This window comes from Oryzias latipes, chromosome 21 (assembly GCF_002234675.1).
Source record: "Oryzias latipes chromosome 21, ASM223467v1".
Taxonomy (NCBI): Eukaryota; Metazoa; Chordata; class Actinopteri; order Beloniformes; family Adrianichthyidae; genus Oryzias; species Oryzias latipes.
In genome coordinates, this window is record NC_019879.2 from 20,666,482 (window position 1) to 20,684,090 (window position 17,609).

The 17,609-nt window shown below is 39.1% G+C and overlaps 4 protein-coding genes across 7 annotated transcripts in view; 2 read left to right on the forward strand and 2 right to left on the reverse strand.

Moving 5' to 3' along the window:
• acvr1 (activin A receptor type 1) overlaps nucleotides 1-8,077 on the reverse strand; it is a 28,466-nt gene extending 20,389 nt beyond the window's left edge. Inside the window, exon 1 of the mRNA XM_011489717.3 lies at nucleotides 7,700-8,077. The gene's annotated coding sequence lies outside the window, so the exon portion shown is untranslated. The remainder of the gene's footprint in view (nucleotides 1-7,699) is intronic.
• A 1,386-nt stretch (nucleotides 8,078-9,463) lies between these two features.
• LOC101174384 (uncharacterized protein C7orf57 homolog) lies at nucleotides 9,464-13,199 on the forward strand. 2 transcript variants are annotated; one of them, XM_004081725.4, is made up of 8 exons: nucleotides 9,464-9,598; nucleotides 9,753-9,802; nucleotides 10,276-10,440; nucleotides 10,531-10,627; nucleotides 10,768-10,876; nucleotides 11,013-11,092; nucleotides 12,621-12,710; nucleotides 12,945-13,199. In XM_004081725.4, the coding sequence occupies exons 1-7, from the start codon at nucleotides 9,588-9,590 to the stop codon at nucleotides 12,703-12,705; spliced, it is 597 nt and encodes a 198-aa protein (XP_004081773.1). In that variant the 5' UTR covers nucleotides 9,464-9,587; the 3' UTR covers nucleotides 12,706-12,710; nucleotides 12,945-13,199. The 2 variants fall into 2 exon arrangements, with proteins under 2 accessions (XP_004081773.1, XP_011488022.1); XM_011489720.3 differs by having other exon boundaries at nucleotides 9,465-9,598; nucleotides 11,013-11,089.
• A 280-nt stretch (nucleotides 13,200-13,479) lies between these two features.
• Nucleotides 13,480-15,512, forward strand: upp2 (uridine phosphorylase 2). The gene is made up of 7 exons (XM_004081724.3): nucleotides 13,480-13,804; nucleotides 13,886-14,000; nucleotides 14,091-14,249; nucleotides 14,371-14,485; nucleotides 14,632-14,841; nucleotides 14,932-15,078; nucleotides 15,161-15,512. The coding sequence occupies exons 1-7, from the start codon at nucleotides 13,752-13,754 to the stop codon at nucleotides 15,301-15,303; spliced, it is 942 nt and encodes a 313-aa protein (XP_004081772.1). The 5' UTR covers nucleotides 13,480-13,751; the 3' UTR covers nucleotides 15,304-15,512.
• An 83-nt stretch (nucleotides 15,513-15,595) lies between these two features.
• The window catches only part of ccdc148 (coiled-coil domain containing 148), a 31,264-nt gene continuing 29,250 nt past the window's right edge, over nucleotides 15,596-17,609 (reverse strand). For all 3 annotated transcript variants that reach the window (XM_023950639.1, XM_023950641.1, XM_023950640.1), the window contains exons 13-15: nucleotides 16,857-16,974; nucleotides 16,549-16,674; nucleotides 15,596-16,024 (exon numbers count right to left, since the gene is read on the reverse strand). In XM_023950639.1, coding sequence (XP_023806407.1) covers nucleotides 15,881-16,024; nucleotides 16,549-16,674; nucleotides 16,857-16,974 — 388 coding nt within the window. In that variant the 3' untranslated portion in view covers nucleotides 15,596-15,880. The remainder of the gene's footprint in view (nucleotides 16,025-16,548; nucleotides 16,675-16,856; nucleotides 16,975-17,609) is intronic.

Below are 17,609 nucleotides of genomic sequence, written 5' to 3' on the forward strand. Positions count from 1 at the left end.
GATGTACCCTGCCTTCGCCCACAAGTGGCCGGGATAGGGTCCGGCAGCCCTGGCCCAAAAGGGCAACGGCAGCAGATGAATGAATAAATGAATGTAGAATGAGTGAGTGATTAATGTTTTTTACTGACAATGGCCTATGTATTGTTCCCATGACCACTAAAAACTAAATAATGGTCTTTAAAGTTATACCATATGATGCACTGTAAGACAGTGCTGCACACCACTCTGAGAATATAATTAAAAAGCCTATTGCCCAACAGTCACCATGGAAATTAAGGCATCCCTTTCACACAAGGCATTCAATTAATCTGAAAAAGCCAAATCAAACATCAACTTCTGTGGCAGTCTGCCATGTCTGCCAACAAAGGAATGCACAAACACTCTTCCCTCTAAATAACCATTTCGGTAAGTTCACAGGCCCTGGAGCAATCTTTACTCAAAGGACATTTAGATTTGTATAAAGGTATACTTTTTAAACACATTTCCCACTGTGTGAAATCAGTCAGCCAGGGAACCAGACCAAAGAAGTGCAGATTGCAAATGCTAAAAGAAATATTTAGCCTGCTGTCATGTCCTGGCTTGAACAGGCCAAGTGATATACATCAGAGGTCTAACATGATGACCCACACTGTAATGACTAACGAAAATAGTTTCCAATAACACCATAAATACAACACTGCTCTAAAATATAATTGATCTTGGCTATAACATCCTGCTGCCAAAACAATCTTTACGGCTTTAGGTTTTCTGATCTTCCAACCGAAAGACTTCTCGGGATTCAAAGCAGCAGTAAATGTTTTTAAAGCCTTTTTCACACATGCACTGCAGTACGCAATTTTTTTGGCAAAATTGTACGTGGGAAAACAAAGTCTTTTTGCCAGACAGTTTTTTTTATATAAAGCTATGACAGCATTTAAATTAGTTGTCAATGTAAAAGGTTGTTTTCTTTTATTTCTAATTCCATTAATTTTGCTTTAGATTGGTGATTTAGAGTACTGATATTTAAATAGTGATCCACTAATAAGGTTTTCTTTCAAACTCAGATGCTATTCCTGAGAACTAGGAGAGACATGCAAAAAAATTATCAATAAGAAGTTTTGGGTTTAAAATAAATAAAAAATTAAAAAAATGATAAATTCTCATAAATTTTAGAATTTAGAAAAATTCTAAAATATATATATTTAGAGGATACAATTCCATGTATGACTAAAACATCATAGATGCCCCATTTGGAACAGGTATGGGGACTTACCCGAGCAGGCTTCATACACAGGGACACCATACGGATGGCATGACAGAAATACATCAGCATAAGATCTTCTTATGTACAAAATGAAATATTACTATTAAATTGTAGACAAAATGCCCATACCAAACAGTAGTCATGCCTGGAAATGAGATCACAAAGAAAGAAAAACAGCTTTCCCTCATGTTACAACTGAGCAATAAGACGAGAGCACTAAAGCGGCTAAAGGGCTCATAAAAAGTGCATTGCAGACTGTCTCCAGTGCTATCTAGGGGAAGTGTGGAGAGCAGAGGAGCCACGGGTGCTGCTGATCCATGCCTCTGTGCAGACAGTAGCGTCTCGTCTCCCTGCTCACTGTCTCCACCGGTCTTCATCCACAGCAGAACACAGAATAAGGGGAATCAATACGTCTGTGCACAGCCACCACATGAAGAGGAGGGTGCGCTCCCACACAGCGAGCAGTGAAACCAGGCTGAAATCTGGCAGACACACAAGCAAGTCTTTCTATTCGGTTCTTGTTCTCCTTCAAACTTCCTGTGTCCTGCTGAGACTGCAGAGTTTGAAGACCCCAGACAGATCTTCTTATCCTGATTTGTTTCCACTGCGCAAGGATTATCATTTTTAAAGGGATTTATTACTAAAAATAACATGGATCCTCGTGTTTATAGCAAACTAAAGCTAGATTTATTATCAAACTGTATGACTGTATTTCAAAAGCAGTACAGAAAGTAAAGACTGTGATCAAACAATTAAAGACAAACCCCACCTTTTTCTTTCAAGCTTCGGCCTACACCCCCTTCCTGCCTTAACATGCAGTTTTATACCAAAACCACACATTCAAAGGCAGTCTCTGTTCCCTCTCTTTTATTCCCCTCCAACGTGAGAGCCACCTCCATAAAAGACCGATGAGCCATAGACTCTTGCTCAGACTTGAAGTAGTTTATCCTCGTCTCATAACTGCAGCTCCCCCTGTTAATGACAGACTATGTAACCTGATTCCACACATAAATGCATGCAGCCCCTCCACACAAACATACACCTCCGCAATCGTCTCAGAAGTTTCTCCAGCTTGTCCTTTAAAGCAATTTCATATTGTTTTAGTTCAAACAACCAGCTGTGTGTGACAGATCACGGGCCACACAGAAAATATAAAGTTCAACCACCAGAAGAAAAAATAATAATACTTTGTGCTTTCTGAAATATTTGACCTCTGACGGGAAATTTACAAACTGCATTTCAAAGATCTGAAGTGGCCTCGTTAGTCTCTGGACCTCAATCTAATAATAAAATCTGTTTAGGGAGAGGAAAGTCATTATTATATACATAACAAAAAAGTGAAACAACTGAAAATAGGTCACATTGAAGGTTCTTCAAAGTAGCCACCTTTTGATTTGATTACTGCTTTGCACACTCTTGGCATTCTCTTGATGAGCTTCAAGAGGTAGTCACCTGAAATGGTCTTCCAACAGTCTTGAAGGAGTTCCCAGAGATGCTTAGCACTTGTTGGCCCTTTTGCCTTCACTCTGCGGTCCAGCTCACCCTAAAACCATCTCGATTGGCTTCAGGTCCGGTGACTGTGGAGGCCAGGTCATCTGGCACAGCACCCCATCACTCTCCTTCTTGGTCAAATAGCCCTTACACAGCCTGGAGGTGTGTTTTGGGTCATTGTTCTGTCGAAAAATAAATGATGGTCCAACTAAACGCAAACCGGATGGAAAAGCATGCCGCTGCAAGATGCTGTGGTAGCCATGCTGGTTCAGTATGCCTTCAATTTTGAATAAATCCCCCAACAGTGTCACCAGCAAAGCACCCCCACACCATCACACCTCCTCCTCCATGCTTCACAGAGGGAACCAGGCATGTAGAGTCCATCCGTTCACCTTTTCTGCGTTGCACAAAAACACGGTGGTTGGAACCAAGAATCTCCAATTTGGACTCATCAGACCAAAGCACAGATTTCCACAGGTCTAATGTCCATTCCTTGTGTTCTTTAGCCCAAACAAGTCTCTTCTGCTTGTTGTCTTTCTTTAGCAGTGGTTTCCTAGCAGATATTCTACCATGAAGGCCAGATTCACACAGTCTCCTTTGAACAGTAGTTGTAGAGATATGTCTGCTACTAGAACTCTGTGTGCCATTGACCTGCTCTCTAATCTGAGCTGCTGTTAACCTGCCATTTCTGAGGCTGGTGACTCGGATGAATTTATCCTCCACAGCAGAGGTGATTCTTGGTCTTCCTGGGGCGGTGTGCATGTGAGCCAGTTTCTCTGTAGTGCTTGATGGTTTTTGTGACTGCACTTGGGGACACTTACAAAGTTTTCCCAATTTTCCGGACTGACTGACCTTCATTTCTTAAAGTAATGATGGCTACTCGTTTTTCTGTAGTTAGCTGCTTTTTTTCTTGTCATAGTACAAATTCTTACAGTCTCTTCAGTAGGACTATCAGTTGTGTATCCACCTGACTTCTGCACAACACAACTGACAGTCCCAACACCATTTATAAGACAGGAAATCACACTTATTAAACCTGACAGGGTACACCTGTGAAGCGAAAAACATTTCAGGTGACTACCTCTTCAAGCTCATCAAGAGAATGCCAAGAGTGTGCAAAGCAGTTTTCAAATCAAAAGGTGGCTACTTTGAAGAACCTACAATATGACATATTTTCAGTTGTTTCCCACTTTTTTGTTATGTATATAATCCCACATGTATTAATTCACAGTTTTGATGCCTTCAGTGTGAATATATACAATTTTTAAAGTCATGAAAATAAAGAAAACTCTTTGAATGAGAACGTGTGTCCAAACATTTGGTCTGTACTGTATATGTCCTCCATCATGAGAAAAAGGCACAAGAACATGTTAAAAACACCAAAAACATGATTTTCATCAGAGTGGGTCTTTAGATCTGTTCAAAAAGAATAATAATAATAATAATAATAATGAAAAAATGACATGAAACACTGATTGGAAATGCTAGAATACTCTGGCAGACTTGGTTGGGTTGTGTAGGGAATGCTTAAAAAAACTCACACCTTCATTTTATTTTGATTTGCTTTCCCACTGAGACCAAACTGCCTGGAAGTAATGCTCAGCTACGACAGCTGCTCCTTTGAAGGCAACCCTGCTTGAAACAAGCACTGACCAAAAAGAACCGAAATAAATCATAAAGTAGTAAGACAGATAGCCTCACCTAATTGTGAGTCTGTAATTTTTTACCTCCACACTAAACCATCTTTACTGAAATTACATTTTTAAACTCGCCTCTTTTGATTCACAGATCCTTTTTATTTCACAGATAAAAATATAAAGTACTTGCATTATCTTGATTTATCTAAATTCTTTTTTCTGCTAGACTGTATTTCTGCATTCATACTGCTGGTACACAATGACAGAGTTTACGTGCAAGCAAACAGATACCGTAATTTTCAATGGTGACTGTACTTTGATAGTTTGATCCAAAGCAGTGGTTAGAAGACCTTTCGCGCTTGCCACATGAACAGTATTGTCTGAAGAAACAAACCAAACAGCTCAGGGCCGATCATTTTTCGAAATTTAAGTTCAACTACAAGACACACTGTGTCCGAGGACTTTTGAGCCCAAGGTAAATCGGTCTGTCATCAATTGATTTTAACAAATCTGGCAGAGGTGACCAAAGGTATAGTTTTGTAAACACTAGTCTGGTATGACCCCTAAATGTTCCAGGGCACAATTCCCTTACAAAGCATCAACTATGCAACACCCCATGTTGAGTGCTACTTGCTTAAAACGGATCTGCGTAGAGTAAAAAAGTAAAATGGTAAATGGTGGATACTTACACAATGCTTTCCAACCTTGATTAGGGCCCAAAGCACTTTACCGTCAGTTTCTTACGCCCATACACACAGTAAAGGCAGATCCACTGCTGTCCAAAGCACCAACCTGTAACCACCAGGAGTAATGTGGGCTTCAGTGTCTTGCCCAAGGACACTTTCGACACATGGGCAGGCGACCTCCAACCTTCTTATCAGAGGTCAACCACTCTACCTCCTTACCACAGCCAACCTACAGTGTAAACTAAACTCCAACCAACATTCTGCTGAACTGATATGCATGCAAAAGGGAAAATATATATAAATAGTTTTTTCTCTACAAACCCGTAGGTTTTTCTCACATTTATCGGTTGATTGCAAAACTGCTGAAATAGTCCTTTGCACCACCTACAGTACGGTGTGTGTAAAAGTGAAAGCTGGCCGAGGCACTCGCATTGAAAATTAGGTATTGCCTTGAGTAAATACTGAAAACGACTTGCCAGATTTTAATAAAGTATTATTGATCTGATAATGAACTGCACAGTATCCTCCTAACAACGTACAATGGAAAAATTAGAGACTGCTTCATTTTTGTTACAACCTGCACATAACCTTCTTTTCTACTTAAAAAAAATATCAGTTTTGATTATAATTACAGTAAAGCTCAAAGTCTACCTTCATACAGTTTAACAAATGGTGGTGGATTGCTGACTTCCAAAACCCTTACCCTCCTTTATAATGAAATTGTTTTGTTCTCTTATTTATACAGAATTATGTGTTCTTAAAGTTTTTAACAAAACATAGAAATAAAGTCAACCACTGGAAGCACAGTGTGTGCATGGTGTAAAATGGTAGGCTCAGGTCATTAGATAGAATCCAATGTTCAGATCAAGGCTCTTGGGACAGTTTGAAATAACAGAGAGGTCACCAGTATTGACCCCTGAAGATGAAACTGATGGATTCCAGAGAGAACCCAAGCTGTTGGTTCTTCTTTTGCTTGCTAGTATTGTGGGTACTATACTTGATTATCTAGGAGGAAACAACTACACTTTTTTTAATCTCAGTATTTTAAGGGTTAAAAACTAATGTATGTAGTGGACTGCAAATTAAAAAGAACAAGGTTGGTAGTGGCAAAAACAAAAACATAAAAACAATAATACAAGATCAGACTATAGAGGGACCAAACTAAATTTAGTTGGTGTATTTGTCTGGGTTTTTTAAGTGGTAATTACAGCTAATGAAGCAAAGTGGAGTAAATCTCACTGACATCATCAGTCATGCAACATTTCAAAGACCCTCATTATGCAACAACACAATCCAGCAACCCCATTAGGTGCTGGGAATACCCCGTTACTGCACATGAGCTTTCTGAGACTTTGACCCTAGGCAGGTCAGCAACATCATCATCGACTACAAACTGTTGAAACGGGGAGAAAAACCAAGCTGGGTAAGCCTCCACAAACTTGTTAGTTCCAGTTACTTAAGCCCAAAGGGGCATCTGGGCCATATACAAACTCAGACTATCTGATCTGACCGTTATCTGCCAAAGTCCACAACAGAGGTCTCTCGAGAATCCCAGGCCTCCATGGAAGCCGGAGCTCAGTATCTGGTCCACTCTATGGTTACATTCTCCGGATTGCATAAACACGCCAAGTGCAATTCAATATCACAGAATCTGTCCGACCCTGTCACAGCACCTCCTCACACTTCCATGACCACCATACCTCAAGTGCCACAAGTCTAATATGATAGGCAGGAAGTGATGGCATCTCAGTGAAGCTGTTTACCTTTTTTTTTTTTAAACTAGCATGCATCAAATGCATCTGAGGATGAGTGAACTGCTCAGAGAGTGGGGATGTAATTTGGAAAAAGGGGGCAGGGAGTTGATAGTGAGAAGCACTACTGTGAGACATTCCTATTCACACGTTTTCCAATTCAATCAGCACACCTATCTCTGAAGGCTCTCATCGAGCTTTAACACTTCAGTAATGAAGTTTACGCCCTCACTGCATCTGATTGCCCCGGGGCTCCTACGGTTTGACCACCCCACACTTGTGCAAACAGTGTTTGATCACCCCGTTTTTCCCTCCAGACTACACCTCAACACTGCTGTCAACTGTGTCTCCGGCTCTCCCCACCTGCGATGGCCGCGATCGGGGTGCGTGAATATCTCTGCATGCGAGGCTGAGACACGATCGAAGCCGAACGACCCTCCCAGTGTCCGTTTGCATGACAAAGCCTCCAACAAAGTCACAACTAGTTGCAGAGATTGCGCGGCTGATGTTACAGCAGAGCCGAAATGACGGGGCCGCCCGATCGGCCGCAGCAGTTGTGAAAGCGAACACTCATTTGAATTCTTTTGACCTGGAGCTCATCACCATTTTTTTTAAAACAGCAAATAACGTCTGCCTGGGAATGAGATGGACACTGTCTTCAGGCTGGTCGTAACACACAGCTGTTCACAACCAAAAACACGTAAAATATGACATTTTTATAGGTAAACACACAAAAGAAGGCCTGCTTTTTACGAGGCAAAGCTTGAACACAGCAGAGGTTTCTTTCGAGAAACTTTTCCATGTCGCATTCCCAACACACACAGATATACGTAGAAAGAATTTTAAGCCAGCTTTAAAAACACCTTCTGGGTATGTTGCGATTTGACTTACCCTTTTAAGGTGCTTCACGGTGGCTCGGTAACCAACACAGGTAGAACTTACGCTTTAACTGACAATAAATTAACAGACAATACCCCATCTGTTTGCCGAAGTCTGAAAAGCAGAGCCTTCATGACGCCAACTAAATCGTCCATCGGTCGCTCCGTTCGTGGCCAAAAGCGGTGACAAACTCACTCGCTATTCGTACTTACAAACAGCCGAATTTGTGCTACATTTTGCGGCACTGTCTGTCTTTACGCAATCGAAAGAGGGGGGCAAACCGTCTGACTTTAGTATTTGCAACCCGGCGGCTCCGTTTCCAAGGCAAAAAGCCAGGATTGGTGGAGGAAGTTACCTTGCGGCGACTTACTACTGTAATTAAGCTAGCGGAAGTGAGGGGGGGTTTCCGAAACTCACTTCCGGTCAGAAATGCCAAAATAAAACAAAATTCATGACTCGTTGAGCAAATGTTCAACAAATAAAACGTGCAATTATAACATAAATGAATTCATGAAAAGGGGGATAGGTTCAGAACTACTAAGTACATAACTATATTACCATTTCCAAGTATATTATACCCAACAACTCACTTTTTTTTGTCAAAGAGCAAAGTTAATCACATTAAACTGCAAAAACAGAATGGACATTTTTGCTATAAAGACGTGTTTTCAACCTTTTCTCAAGTTCTATAATTGATAAAATCTATTAAACAATCTATTCATTGTTTATTTTTTATATCATTCATGTTATTCCCTCCTCACATATGTACAGGAACATTTTGAAGGATTTATTGAAATTATTTATGGGCCTACTTTTTATCTCAGAGTTTCATGGTGATCAATCCTATAACCAACCCCCCCTGTGTGTATGCAAATGATTTTTTCCTTCTATTTAAAAACAAAAATTCAACAGCAATGGTTCTTTGAAAGAGGAAATAACACCACTATCAAATTATCATTTTGCATTGCAGTTTAAAACAGTTATTGCTTTTTCAACAATATTATGTCCTTAATCAAAGTGAAAACTACTTCAATTTGTATCCACGTCTTCCCCTGTAAAAGTTTAATTACCAACACATTTATTGTTGAGTAAAGTAGAAAGTTCACGCAATTCAATCTGTTTTTCCTTTTTGGTGTTTTATCTTGCAGTAGAGATCAACATTTCCTGTCCTGTACATAGTTGCAATAAAACTTGACATGACCAAGTATTTTTTTTTTTTTTAAAGGATTTGGTTGTTTCTTGGCTATGCTCACCTTGTTGGCAGGCAAGATTCTTACGGAACATGAAACAAACTATTAGGATTTAACACTAATAAGATTTTTTAATATTTAAAATACGTATTTATTTAAATAACTTAACAAACAAAAATAAATGGCATAAATGCATTTAATATTTTACAACATATTTAAATCAAATATTTTTCAATTTTTTCAAGTGTATTTTTGGACTGCCTTTATTTAATTAATAAATAATAATGTTTCCTTACTCATAAGAAAACGTGAAATTTTAACAACTTACAGCGCAAAAGCGTGATCATCAGTGAACATTATGTGCTAAATTTTATATCAAAAAAGGTGAACGATAAAAATAAAAATAAAATAATTTACCAAAATAAAATACAAGAGCGACCATTCTAATTATCCTTTTCATTATAGTTGTTTTTGTTACAATACCTGCTGCTGTTTTGAATTATTTCTGGAATAAAGAACATTTATTTAAAATTATAATTCATTTTAATGAGAGTTTTGTCGTTTCACCGACCAAACGGAAGACGTGACAGACTTTTCCACCTGAACAGCTGCTGCCCGTGGTGACCATTTGAACCCGTTTCCATGGAGACGAGGAGTCAACTGCTACACGGAACTAGCAAAACAGTTTCTTCCGAATTTGCTCTTCTACGATGAATCCCAAGTAGGTTTACAACACATACAGATTCTGATTCTGCGTCAACTTTAACCTGTTTTGGATGAGTTAATAGAACTGATTGATGTTAACCACTTTAACTAAACCTTGTGGGCGTCATATTGCTCTTGTACTTGTAGCTGCTTATGCTTTTTTTCACCAGAAACGCGCCGTTTTTTCTCAATGATAACGATCTTGAGCTGGTCAAATCTGGTAAGTATAGCTGTTTACATTCATTCATTCTTAAAAATCTTTACAAAAGCTTCTTTTGTGCCTTGTACGCAGAATATTGTGTAAATTCACTTACATAAACAGTTTTAGCAAAAAGTAGTACACCTAAAGTTTATTTTAACAAGTATACTTGATCATAAATACTTTTAAGCAAGTATACTACCATGTATGTGTAGTGTAGGAAAAGATAGGCCTACTAACTGAATACCTTTTCAGACTGAATTGGAACGTTTTCATTTTACAATGGTACATAAAATGTAAACTTCAAGTACACTTTTCTCACTTTTAGTACACTTGTAGTACACTTAAATTGGCTACTTTTTTCTAAGGGATTTAGTTTGTCTTGAAGTTGAGTAATGGCATAAATAATTCTCTCTCTGATTCAAGTGTCTGACTATAATATCCACCATTATATTTTGTAAGTTTATGGATAAGTGACATGAGCACCTCTGCAGGAGTCAAAACGGGGTACCACACGCTAGATGGTCATATCTCCCAGATTCCTGGTTTGTCCCCAAGCATCAGGACTCTTCCTGAAGAGAGGGCTCGAGGGAGAAGGACCGTCGTCCTGGAGAGTGATTCTGCTTATGTCAAGCTTGCGAAACAAGGGGGACATAAAGGTACAATCATGTTCCTTTTCCAGTCATTGCTTTGGTTCGTTTTATTTCTGTTACTACACTTTCTTTCCCCATTTTTTGTCATAAAAACAGGACTTTTGTCCCAAGAGGAAGCAGTTACCTCTACACCAAATTCATATAAACCTCCAGACTGGTTCTGCTCTGAATCAGGAGACATCAGCCAACAAAGGTGCTTGAAAAATTTGATTAAATGTTACGATGAAGTTCCAGTTTGTAGTTATATTTCTGGCTTATTTTTTTTATTTAATTTATTTATCTTTCAAAAATGTATCTTGATTTATTTTTTTCCTCTAAATATCTAATTAACAGCAAGGATGAGAAAAACTCTGGAGCCTTTCAGACATTAGAAGCCCCGTTTGGCTCTGACAACATGTCAGCCTGGGAGAGGGACAACGTGAGCTTCACTGAAAAAGAAAAGGTGAACAAGCTATGTAACGATCTATTGCTTTTGTTTGCACAAGTTGGTGTAGTGAGACCAAACAGAAGGGTTATTACCGAGTAACCAAAAGGAAAAAAAAAAAACAAATATTTTTGACTTTTTTTTTTATCCTCAGAATGTTGAAGGGCTTCCCATCCATATGGAGGAGCTGAATTCCCAAACCGAGCATCAGGAGCCCGGCAAATACAAGAGGTTGTAAGTTGTTCTTGTCACAAGGTGGTGCTGTTACTCTGTATTAACACACACAGTCCATGAGAAGTATTGTACAAAAGAATATGTAATTACATACTTGAGACAAATGAACAGAGAGCCTCATCAGTTATTTTACCTATTTTCTTCCTAAATTCTTAGGGTTTTAAAGTTTCTGTTGATTTGATCAATTATTTGTAACATTTTGAAACAGAACGGCCCGCTATTTGATTAGTGCAATTCGCTCAAGCTTTCCATCTTGCACAAAACTGTTCCAGCTTTAATGTGGGGAAGTCTAACATCTCATTGACTGGATGTGATGTATGTAGAGAGAAAATAGACAGAAAAAGGCCAACTGCTAAATGTTGGCATTAAATGCATTCTTTTTGGGTGATATAACTTTAAGATACTCTGTGATATCTAAATCCATTCCGGTGTATTTTAGAATAACGCTTTATGAATTGATTCATGATCTGTGGAAAATTTTAACTAAACTGTAAAAATGCTTTTGTTTTTAAGGTGATAAATCAAGCAAAACTCTTAAATTGGAGAATGGAAAATTTATCTAATTGGTTATTTTCATTTGTTTTTTCAATTACTTAAATTAGATGAAAAGCATAATATGAAAATTAAAAATATATATAACAGTATGATGAGTTTTTAAGAACTGAATCTTTCTCATATGTTCCTGACGCTGTGTAATGTTGTTTTGATTAGGTTGCTGGCTGATAACAGTTAGAAAGGGTGTTTATGCTTCAGAGCTAGTCTTGTATAGACTGCAGTTCATACATTATGTGATGAAACGGCAGGCAGGCTGCAAGCTCAAGTCAAACCAAACAGAACAAAGTTTAATGGCTTCCAGAATCATCTGTGAGCCCGGCTGTTTGCTTTGGCTCACATCTGATCAGTGCTTTGTGTTCCCCAAACAGTCAGGAGAATGTCAATGACTTGTTAAAGCCCCGCAGGAACTCACTTTACCGCTGCAGAGAAAATTCATGACCATAAATATCATAGTGTTTTTACAATGCAAGCAAACACACTAATGAGGCCATTTAAGCAGGTTTCTAACACAAATGAAGGAATTACTAGTTCATGAACAATTTGTGACTCCATGTGGGAGAAAATATGCTAGTAAATGGATGACAGTGAAAATTTCTGTTTGAAGAATACCATTACCAGTTACTGATTATGTGTACTTTTATATAAACCAGAAATAAGTACCGAGGTTTACCTTAAAAAAACAGTTTTGGATTAGTGAAAGGAACAACTCATGTTTGATGTTTAAACTGTAACCACTGTAGTCTTTTTGGCCACAGTTCTTTAGATAATTATTTATATTTTGAAATGACTAAATATTTCCACTGATTTAATTTACATAAAAAGGCAAAAAGTGGATTTTCTATACAATTTTGAACGACTAGTTCAATAAAGTTCATAGTGCTTGTATTACACCTAGATATGTGAAAAAACAGAACCGTGTCTGATAATAGAAGAACCTAAGAAGTCAATTTGAAATGACTTTCTGCTTTTTCAGAGTGTTTGACAAGAAGCCGGCACCTGTTGACATGTCTAAGCTTCTGAGTTTTGGCTATGCTGAAGCCAACAGCCCAATCCAATGATGCAAGTAAGGAGCCCTAAACACCCCAAAACACTGTCATTTCTTTTTGCTAATCACGCTTTCAGTGCTGTAAAAAAGAAACAGACACAGATTACTGAGCAGTATAAACAAATAGCCAATAAAATGACTATAATTTCAGCTCTCTGCGATTTCTAAACCTCTTGATGTAAAGATATTGGTGAATTATGCTGTAAAGGCGAAGTTAATGATTTTTGCTCTGCTTCATTTTATCCTCAACAGTCTGGAGGTCTGCCAGATCCAAAACCACGCCGTCTTCTCCTATGACATTCATGTCTGTTCCTCTTTCTCGTTAAGTCCCGTCAAATATTGTACCGGCATTTCTTAGAGGATTAAGGTTGTCGACTGACTCAGCAGCATTTGCGCTGTTTGTCTCATCTGCTTTGCCTTGTTACTAAAGATGCTGAATGTGTTATATTTTTAGCTGGATTGTTCCGGTTTGCAGAAAATTTCAAATAAAGTTCTAAAGATTTGGAATTTCGTCTTTCTGTGCTTTCATGCGTGTGCACTCTGTGTGATCAGTGCTTGTTTGTTCATTTCACTTTGTGAGCATGTCAATGTTTTGGAGGATTTGCCAAATGTCTGCAAACTCAATCGCAGGTCATCTGCCTGTTCTCTTGGTCAGTTATGTCAAATCACGTCAGATATCCTCTCGCCTCCTATTGACTTATGTCAGGACATTACACACTTTCCTAACATGTATGTAATCTTTAACCTTAGCAGTATTTATATGGGATGTGGGGTTTCCAATTGCAGCGGTTTTTAAATCACTTTTTACCTTGTGCAAATATTTTTTGTTGTAGCTTTTGCTCTGTTTGTTTGGAGCCGGTACATTTTAATCAGGGCGGGGACCGCTGACTACTCCTCTCTACACAACCAATCAGCTGTTGGGTCAAGAGTCACAAGTATATTAAGTCAGCCGTTAAAACTGTCTCTTGATTGAAAAGGCACACAGACAGGGGCTCAGATTTTGCATAGACTGGTAAAAGCATTTTTTTTAAAAACCTTTGCTTGAAAGCATCTCCTGCCATGGCACTGATTCTTCTGAACCGCTTGGGAAAAGACCACAAGGATTACATCAAGTAAGTAAAGGATTAAGTGAGATTGTGATATTTTTTCAAATATACTTGTGAACGTCTATTTATCCAGAACATCACTCTCAGACAACAGGTCCATGTCAAAAATCCTTATCTTGACACCATGGAGGAGGACATTCTGTACCACTTCAGCCTGAGCACTAAGACTCACAACCTCCCAGAAATGTTTGGAGATATCAAAGTTTGTAAAAGAGTTCTATGTTAAGCCTAAATCTTCTGAGACGAGAAGAGAAACCGGAGTTTAATTGTTCTTTTGTTGCTGTTTCTGTAGTTTGTGTGTGTTGGTGGAAGCGCAAATCGAATGAAGGCTTTTGCCCACTTCATCCACCAAGACCTACACATTCCTGGAAACCCAGACGACATCCGGGATATCTGCGAGGGCACTGATCGCTACTCCATGTACAAAGTGGGGCCAGTACTCTCTATAAGTGTAAGTATGTCCATGCTTACAGGAACGATCTACCTATTTGCTGATTTGTAGGCTTATTATTTGCGTACGAACTGAGAGTTTTATGGCTGTTGAGTTGATTTACTGCATTTTGACGTGACAGCATGGCATGGGCGTCCCATCCATCTCAATCATGCTGCATGAGCTCATCAAGCTGCTGCATCATGCTCGGTGCCAGGATGTGGTTTTGTTTCGTCTGGGAACATCCGGAGGAGTCGGTATGTTTTTTTTAATTTTTTTATTAAAAGTACCAGTAAACCTAGCATTTATGTCTATATGTCAAATTTACTGCATGTCTATTGTAGATGGAACTTGGGTTTGGCAAAAAATGAGAAAATAAATAAGCAGTTGCCGTCTTGTCCAGGTTTAAATCCAGGGACGGTGGTAATAACAGATAAAGCAGTGGACTACTCTTTCTGCCCCCAATTTGAACAAGTGGTTCTGGGTAAGGTCATCACCAGGAGTACAGAGTTGGACGAAGAGGTGGCCAGTGAGCTTCTGCAGTATGCCTCTGAACTTCAGAGCTTTCCAACTGTTATTGGAAAGACCATGTGCACCCATGACTTCTATGAAGGTACTGAAAAAAAACTGTTTTTATTTCAGTCCCATTTGGGAATAAGTCTCCCGCCCCTTTACTAACAAGTCAATCTCTGTGGCTCTCCAGGTCAGGGCCGGCTTGATGGAGCTCTCTGCTCTTTCTCTCATGAGGAGAAACTGGAGTATCTAAGGAAAGCTTATGAGGCTGGAGTGAGAAACATCGAGATGGAGTCCACCGTCTTTGCTGCCATGTGCCGGGTCTGTGGCCTCAAAGGTAAAACTCCTGTGCAGTTTTTGTTTGTACATGATCTGAACAGCATGACAACTGACCTATCACTGATCCTTCCCCCCCTCAGCTGCTGTGGTCTGTGTCACGTTACTGAACCGCTTTGAAGGAGATCAGATCACCTCTTCTCATGAGGTTCTGGTGGAGTACCAGCAGAGACCTCAAATCCTGGTGGCTTACTTCATCAAGAAACGCCTCGGACTTATTCCCTGAAGCCCCAGATATTTAAACAGCTGTAAATATGTAACATTTAAAAATGTAAATACACACAACAAAAATTGATTAGTGATACTTGAAATGGGCACCTATTTAAGTTTTAAGAGTTTAAATGATTTGTTTAATAAGCCAAATATATTGGATTTATTAGATGTTATTTTAAATCCTTTGATATTTATGAAAGCAAATAAAAATCTGCAAAAAGATTTTATGTTGCCTGGTTTCTATGACTACAAAGGTTGTAAACTGCACATAGACCACAAACACAACAAACATAAAATAAACTTGATTCATTCCTGAATTAACTTTATTTAGAGTTCTAACATTTAGTAAAACAAACTGTTCAGTAAAACTGGATTGAGAGGACCATGCATCTCAAATATAAGTTTTAAAATAAACATGTCCAGTATCTGAGCACGAAACGAAAATCACTTGTTGGGCAGCTGCACTGCTTTTTTATGATAAATGAACAGAGCTTATCTGTGGGTTTTCCCACACTAAATAAAATAAATGTGTGTAAATACTGAATGCACAGAGCCAAGACAGGTTCAGACTTGACTTAAATACAAAATGATCAAAACTTAAACATGGATTTGGTGTCTCGTCGAGGCGGCTTGAGAGGTTTGATTTCAGACAGAACCTTTGTGGCGTAATGACTTTGGTGCAGTCCAGCCTCCCGCAGAGCCTGCTCGACCCGCACTCTCGGATCAGACACAATCTGTAAAACAGACATTTGGAGAGCCACAGTAAATTAAGCTTTTATTTGCAGCTATGTGTCAACTTAATTACACACAGCCTTTTACTTTTGTTAAAAAAAAAAGAAGAAAAAACAGACTCCTTTACATTGTTTGCTAGTGGAGGGGAAAATCCCCAATTTGACAACCATAAATCACTGCTTGTGTTACATAATAACCAAATCCTAACATGTTCTGTACATAATGAACATAACCAGCCACAGATTCCAAAGTTTACATATTGACAGAGTGGCTTTGAAGTTTTGGTTGAAATAAGGACAAGTTCTGTTTGACTAGACAAATCTTACACAATTTTCCCAAAAGTAGAGGTCAGGCTCACCGAGAAAGAAACGAAACACAAAACGTGACTGACTGACTGACAGAAAAAAATAAGGGTGGGAGATGATCATGTAAATGTAAAACATTCAAATTAAAGGTGAGGAACTTGGAGAAAATAATCACACAGGTAGTTTTTGTAATCTTTTAAACAAAAAATTAATAACCGTGCCTGCGTGTCTGTGTATGTGTTAAGGCTGTAGAGAGGCTTCTGGTATTCTTTATCCAGCACCCGGCTGCTCCAAGCCTTGGTGTTAGCTGTCATCCTCACTGGATCTGCCTCTGCCACCACCTCCACCTACATTTATACAAATAAAACCCATTACGCAAAGTCAATAAGACACTTCTGTATTTTTACAGTCAGCCATTAGGTGGCACTGATGTCTCTTCACAGTAAATCCATTTTTTTTCCCTTGTCACTAATCTTATCTGACAGGAAAACCGGCAGGCTGAAAGTGTAAAGCCCGGCTAATGATTGACCTGCTTTTTGAGAGCTTCCAGACGATTCTGTCTGGCTTGTTCTTCTCTCTGCCGCTCAAGCTCGAGCTCCCCTCTCTCTTCTTGTCGCCGCAGCAACATATCTGCCCGTAACTGCACCCTGAGGGAAGCAGAGAGAGGATGTGGACATCAGACTTCCAAGATGCTTCTCTTCTTTTGCCATGGCCACAGGCAGCATTACCTATCAGTTCCCACACAGCCTGCCTCTGGCTGTGACGGGGCCAGGGAGAGACTCCTCACTCCATCATCAGTTCTTATCTTTTTCTCAGCCCCCCCCGGTTTACCCTCATAGCCAAAATTCTTCCCGTTTGAATGCATAAATGCAAGTGTCTGAGCGTGTCAGTAGAAACAGATGGCAGACGTCATGTCAAGTTTAGTGCTTCATGGTCAGAATACTCTGCCAAAGGGGACCAAAACTGGAAGAAATATGACCATTCTGAATTCTGGAAAAACAAGGTTAGTCTATTATTTTTTACTTATTTATTCACAAAATAAAATACTTATGTTTATCTAACCCTTGTGCTATCTTAGATGACCCCACCCTTGCATTGACGTGTTATCCATACCATGACAAAGGTGGATAATCCATGGACACCAGTGAAGATCCCAAGTCATTGAAGAATAAAGGTTCAGAGCACTGTCTAATGGGTCGAGATGACCCAGCTCCCAATGTTAAAGTGCCTAGGATAGCACAAGGGCTAAACATCACAAAGCTATGAAATAATCCATAACCAG

Bases quoted from the DNA above. Each gene is read 5' to 3' on its own strand.
- upp2 (XM_004081724.3), top strand. From the start codon at position 13,752: ATGGCACTGATTCTTCTGAACCGCTTGGGAAAAGACCACAAGGATTAC. The intron at 14,250-14,370 runs GTAAGTATGTCC...TTGACGTGACAG, and splicing joins GGCCAGTACTCTCTATAAGT to CATGGCATGGGCGTCCCATC. The intron at 14,486-14,631 runs GTATGTTTTTTT...CGTCTTGTCCAG, and splicing joins GGGAACATCCGGAGGAGTCG to GTTTAAATCCAGGGACGGTG.
- LOC101174384 (XM_004081725.4), top strand. The intron at 9,803-10,275 runs GTAAGTATAGCT...GCACCTCTGCAG, and splicing joins TCTTGAGCTGGTCAAATCTG to GAGTCAAAACGGGGTACCAC. The intron at 10,441-10,530 runs GTACAATCATGT...TCATAAAAACAG, and splicing joins GAAACAAGGGGGACATAAAG to GACTTTTGTCCCAAGAGGAA.